This window comes from Haliotis rubra, unplaced genomic scaffold, assembly GCF_003918875.1.
Source record: "Haliotis rubra isolate DU_JTF1 unplaced genomic scaffold, ASM391887v1 Scf911, whole genome shotgun sequence".
Taxonomy (NCBI): domain Eukaryota; kingdom Metazoa; phylum Mollusca; class Gastropoda; order Lepetellida; family Haliotidae; genus Haliotis; species Haliotis rubra.
Window position 1 is genome coordinate 175,595 of NW_025767648.1, and position 6,139 is coordinate 181,733.

Below are 6,139 nucleotides of genomic sequence, written 5' to 3' on the forward strand. Positions count from 1 at the left end.
AGATATCTAAATGAACACGTGTGTGTGTGTGTGTGTGAGTGAGTGAGTGAGTGAGAGAGAGAGAGAGAGAGAGAGAGAGAGAGAGAGAGAGAGAGAGAGAGAGAGAGAGAGAGAGAGAGAGAGAGAGAGAGAGAATCGTCATAACTTTCCTATTATTCTATTCACCAGCATCTAAATGCCAATCAGATCACACGGCAAATCGTCTAGTAGGTTACAAACTGACGCATAGACAAACGTTTTCTTCTACCAGTGTGTATATACACACACGTGTTGTTTATCACTGCATCACACCTTACCACGTCGGCAAGGGCAACGATGTGTGTTGACGTGCTGCTGACAAGTCCAAGCCCCGTGCCGTGTAAACATACCCTGTGACAGACAGCTGCGCTAAAAATAGAAGCATCGCAGTGCAGAAAATCGATACTGCGCATGCGCTTTGAATGCACAATGTAATGGCCGGACCGAGTGTGTGTAACTTAACGCTATCGTGTCGGGGATATTCAAGGTGGGTTATGGCGATTACGCGGTGTGTTGTGTCGTATCTTATAGTCTAATGTGTGTTCATGCAATGTGGGAAAATGGTTTTGTAGGATGGTGTAAAAATACACACTAGGTGCAAGCATACTGGTTGGGTTTACACCAGCTGGCGTCCAGGTCACAGTGACCCAGTCAAGTCGTCACAATGGATGCGCGGATCACTGTCCTCTGCGGTTGGCAGGGCTAAGTTAATTTAACCATAAAATGCGTTATATCAGAGACCATATAATAGAATTGTATTTTTGATTTGAATTATTATTACTGTTTCGCTCGTGTTTGCTATTAGATCCACTGTTATTAACTGTGTGTCATATTGTGCTTATGCTTTCTTTAGTGTTGTAACACAGGGTCTCGCCGTTGAACGCACGCTGTCATTGTGTGTTATAATGAGGAAGATGTGTAGATGTTATGTTATGGCGCAGATAAAATTGTCAAACACAGGGCGTACTAATCTAACGTCTCTGATGGTATGCATGGGTGCAGCTTAGACTAACAACTAGTCTCTGAAATGAACATATTTTACTGAAAAAAAGTTCATAGTAAAAAAAATATATATATAATGAAAAGGAGCCCTGAGACTTTCTTCTGTGGAAATCTAGACTTGCCACATTTTCTAGACTTGCGTGGGCTTTCTTGGATATATTTGCTTCAGGGTCTGTACGAGAGACTAGGGTGCAGCTGTTTGGAAGAGAGAGCCAGTATCACTTACTTTACTACATGCAAGAGAACGTTTTCAACAAAATGCTACAAATGAATAATATATATATACATGTATATATTTCCTCTAAAGTAGAAGTTGCATTTGAAAAGGGACACCTCTGTGTTTAACGAAAACTACCGCATCTTAAATTGTATTGTTTTCTGCACACAAAAAAATATTTTCAAAACCTAGCACATAAATACGCGAATTTGTAAGAAAGGTATGTAAACAGAGGGAGGCGCAGTACCTGAGAGAACAGCAGGTGCGCCCGGGTGTGTTCGGAAACAGAACGTACCCTTTCTACCCCCCATTCCTTTCTTCCCCACCTTCTTCCTTACACGCACCCTCCCTTCCTCTAATTTGTGCGGGGCAGTGGGGTAGCCTCGTGGTTAAAGCGTTCGTTCGTCACGCCGAATACCCGGGTTCCATTCCCCACATGGGTACAGTGTGTGAAGCCCATTTCTGGTGTCCTCCGCCGTGATATTGCTGGAATGTTGCTAAAAGCGGCGTAAAACCATACTCACTCACTCTAAATTGGGCATATTTTATACTTAATAATTGAATGACAATATAAGTTTTCTTTATGAATTATCTATATCCTTATGATGTAAATTACAGATCTAATATTTGTAATGCCCTTTGAAATTTGACAAAATGGCTACCAGTGGTAATATAAATTTGGTAGAGGTAGATCACTTGTACTATTTAGGAATGAGAGATGAACAGCTAACAATTTTTTAAAAACAGATGTACTCATAGAGGAATAGAGGAAATTAGTAGACGTCTCTACAACTCTAGATACTACTACTACTACTACTACTACTACTACTACTACTACTACTACTACTACTACTGTTGTTTCTGCTACTGCTGGGGCGGTGGGGTAGCCTGGTGGTTAAAGCTTTCACTCGTCACGCCGAAGACCCGGGTTCGATTCCCCACATGAGGACAGTGTGTGAGGTCCATTTTTGGTGCCCCCCGCCGAAATATTGCTGGAATATTGCTAAAAGCACAATGGTGTTGATCACTGAATTATCTGGTCCAGACTCGATTATTTACAGACCGCCGCCATATAGCTGGAATATTGCTGAGTACGTCGTTAAACAAGGACTTGAAAACATTAACAATTACCTGTAGAAAAGCAGGGTAAGAAGCTCCCCAAAATTTCAGCCAGTCCACAGGGCTGGTAAGACTCGCCAGCCCTGACCAAAACTTACCCGCCCACAAATACTAATATACTTATATATGTCGAAATTGTAACCCGACCGACGGGCAGGTGAATTTGAGAATCTTGCAGCCCGTGTTGAAAATAACCCGTCCCGGGCAGTCGTGCAGTCGGGCAGGCAGGTATTTCGAACGCTGATAAAAGGTGATTGTCGAAGCGCATTATAAATAACTAACTCACTCACTCACTCTGTGTAGATGTACGCTGTCCGGAGTGTGCTGGTCAAGTGTGGAGATTCCCAGAAGCCGGTCCGGCTGAAGGAACCGTGGACAAGACAGCACCTCATGACGGTAAGTGACTGACAGTCTGTGTACATTCACATCATAAACAAACTCATACCTGGTCAGGTCGGGTTGGTTTCAGGACATGTCGTGTGAAGCGTTAGTAAAATCCTTATGTTGACACTCTAAACTCTCAGCAGTTGTCATGGGCAACTAGTTTGGTTTGGTTTGTTGTTTTACGCCGCACCCAACAATATGTCAGCTATATGGCGGTGGTCTGTAAATAATCGAGTCTGGACCAAACAATCCAGTCATCAACAGCATGAGCATCGATCTTCGCATTTGGGATGTGATGACGTGTGTCAACCAAGTCAGCGAACCTTACCATCCAATTCCGTTAGTCGCCTTTTAGCACAAGCATGGGCTGCTGAAACCAATTCTAGCTACTAGTAGTTAGTGAGTTCAAATTATAGTCACACCGGCAATATTTCCGCTGATAATATTATTAATAATAAATAAAGTTATATTATAAAATCTGTCGACAAAAGACAGTAAAATTACTAGATTATCACAGATAGAGAATTAAAACTGGCATGGAACTTTAAAATTAAACCTCTATTATGGACAATGCAATATAAAAACGGACTGGAGATTACCAGCAACGGAAGGAATATCACCATACTAGAGACCATCGGGACTTACCGTGCTTTTGCTACCTGTAGTCTGTCATACAGAACCTGAAGTAAATATATCCAAGAAATCCCACGCAAGTCTAGAAAATGTGGCAAGTCTAGATTTCCACAGCTTCAGGAATGAAGAAAGTCTCCGGGCTCCTTTTTATTATAATTTGATTTTTTTCAATATGAGCCTTTTTTCTGTAAAATGTGTTCATTTCAGAGACTAGTTGTTAGTCTATACTACTTGCATTTACATTTTAGTCTAATTTAGCCATCACTTATAATCATGAATATACTACGGTTAAAAATCTGGTAAGCTTAGATTTACTTGAATGTTTTGGCACTAACGTACCCCAACAGGACAATATTTTTTCAATCCTACTCCCACTGCAATGATGCAGCTACTAACAATCTCAGTTGTTTATTTAAACTACCAATAATAAAACATTATATGTTTACAAAACCTGTATCCAAATGTATCGAACAATTCTTGATGTAACAATAATACTATTGCTATTGTGTTAAAGACTTTCGATTTCTACACTGGCAGGTTATTGTGGAGCGGTTCAACTTGTCCCCTGCCACGCCCACTCTGCTGCAGGTCTATGATCCCAGCTGGGAAGCGTATGTTGACCTTGAAGATGGCGATGACATCCCTGACCGCAGCAGAGTCACCTGCATCGTCAACCCCAACATCTACAGCTCCGACATGAAACTCGACCAGTGTCCTAACCGAGGAGTGACCTCTCATAGCAAAGACATCCGGATCACTTACACGAATAATGTTTCTCCCAAGTTTGACTCGGTGAAGTCTGAGAAATGCGTGCAGTTGCCTTACGGGCGACAGTACTCAGAACACAGCGTAAAAATACCATTCCAAACTAATGAACGATCATTTTATGCACATCCAGTTCAAGAGAACAATGTACTTGGTGACAGACCTGTGCTTCTTACACATGAACCGGAAGCTGATGCCCTTCCCTCAGCGCCACCTGGAGTTTCTGTGCCAACCCCCACATCACCCTTTTCGGCCGGAAGTCCGGCTCAGGACGAACCCGAAGATGCAGACGGGCCCCTCACTATTGATCTGTCTGGTGAAGAGTTAGTTCCCTTGTCTGATGACGGGCAGAATGACCCAGAAGACCTGGAGTATATGCCTGAGGTGCATTTCCAGACGTCATCCTGGCCGTGTCCTTATGTTCTTCCGAGTGACATATTTCCTCAGAAGTTGAAGAGAGCGCTAGAGAACCAGGAGCAGCTTGACTGGTCCTTGAGGCACATCCTGGTCCAGGGGATCGCCGACTCCATCTTGAGGTACACCACCTATCCTTCACAGTCTCAGAAGAAAGAGGTCATATCTGCTCTGTTTGAAAGGTACCCCTACCTCGCTATCGACGGAGCAAACAGCTTCAAGCGGTGGAATCACATCTTCACGGAGAAATTCAAGAACATACGGCGAAAGATGAACACACCGGAAGTTGTCAGGCGGAAGCGGAAGCGCAGTGAAGAAAGGCAGTCTGAATTTCCGGCTGTGGTTGATGCCAGATTTGTCACTGGATTCGTCAAAAATGACGCTTTGGACGATGAATCTTTGGACATTCAGGTTTACGAGAACTCCTCACCCATCAATACATCACACACTGACGACAACAGCCAAGATAAAGACCCAGCGCATCAGGCAGAGGAAGCCCTGCACCCATCCTACTTCCATTCCACAAATAGACAATCCATAAACGACGCCTTTAGCTCCAACCCTAGACGAGAAGAGATCATATCCCAGTTTGAAAACAGCTTCGGAAACAATCCTCTAAGTTGGCCCCATCCGTACACATTACCAAAGAAGCTGTTTCCTCCCGTTCTGCTCAACGCTCTGGAATCAAAGCAAGTTTTAGACGGACCTAAAATGAACCTTCTGATTCGGTGTTTGTCTGACGGGATCCAGCCCTACACGATCATCCCGAGTGTGAAACAGCGGGAGGAGGTTGTGGAGAAGCTGGTGAATGAGTACCCGCAACTGAGAGACAACACCACTACTGGGTGGAACTCCCATTTCATCAAACTCTCCGAGAGGTTCAAGAACATTAGGAGACGCATCATGCCTGGAAGACGGCCCCGTACATTCCACAACTCAGCGTTTGCAGTTCATCACATTCCTCCTCTCCCCTCCCCCGGGGAGACGGGCTCGGTGGATATAAGTAACATTAAGATTGAGATCAACTGAGACGAGAGAGCTGTCGTCATTGTGACGAGAGGACTCTAATTAAACATTTGAAAATGCTTAGAAATGTTTCCATGTATTTATGCGAGAAGAAAACAGGTGCTCAACTCGAGTAAAAGTAGCACTTAAAATACGGGTTGGCTATCGATATAGCGCATAGAGATCGATAATCGATGTATGTCGGAAACGTAACTTTGAGCAAAAATGCTAAAAATTTCCGAAAGAAATGAATATATTACACATCACTAGTGAATGGTGACATGATTATCATGGATTATTAACAAAACAGCGTTCTGAACATAATTTAGAAGCAGACCACGAATAAAGTCCTGAATTTGTATATTGTGTGAGAAAATTATAACTTTTTTCTATTGATTATCGATCATTTTAGCCAGCCCTAGAAGAGAGCTGTCGTAGTTGTGACCAACTGATAAAACACTTTAAAATGTTTAGCCACACTGACAACAGATACACGACGACTCGAGTAAAATAACACTTAAAACTATTTTCAGTCTGCCTCAATCCCTCTATGGTTTCCGGAATGTTATCATTAAAATGAGT

General features: G+C 43.0%; 1 protein-coding gene across 1 annotated transcript; it reads left to right on the plus strand.

Annotated features, from left to right (window-relative positions):
- Positions 1 to 442: 442 nt before the first annotated feature.
- On the plus strand, positions 443 to 5,923 carry LOC124264173. Its single transcript, XM_046698913.1, has 3 exons — positions 443 to 505; positions 2,660 to 2,752; positions 3,911 to 5,923. Exons 2-3 carry the CDS (start codon positions 2,660 to 2,662, stop codon positions 5,579 to 5,581), a joined length of 1,764 nt encoding a protein of 587 aa, XP_046554869.1. The 5' UTR covers positions 443 to 505; the 3' UTR covers positions 5,582 to 5,923.
- The last annotated feature ends 216 nt before the right edge of the window (positions 5,924 to 6,139 follow it).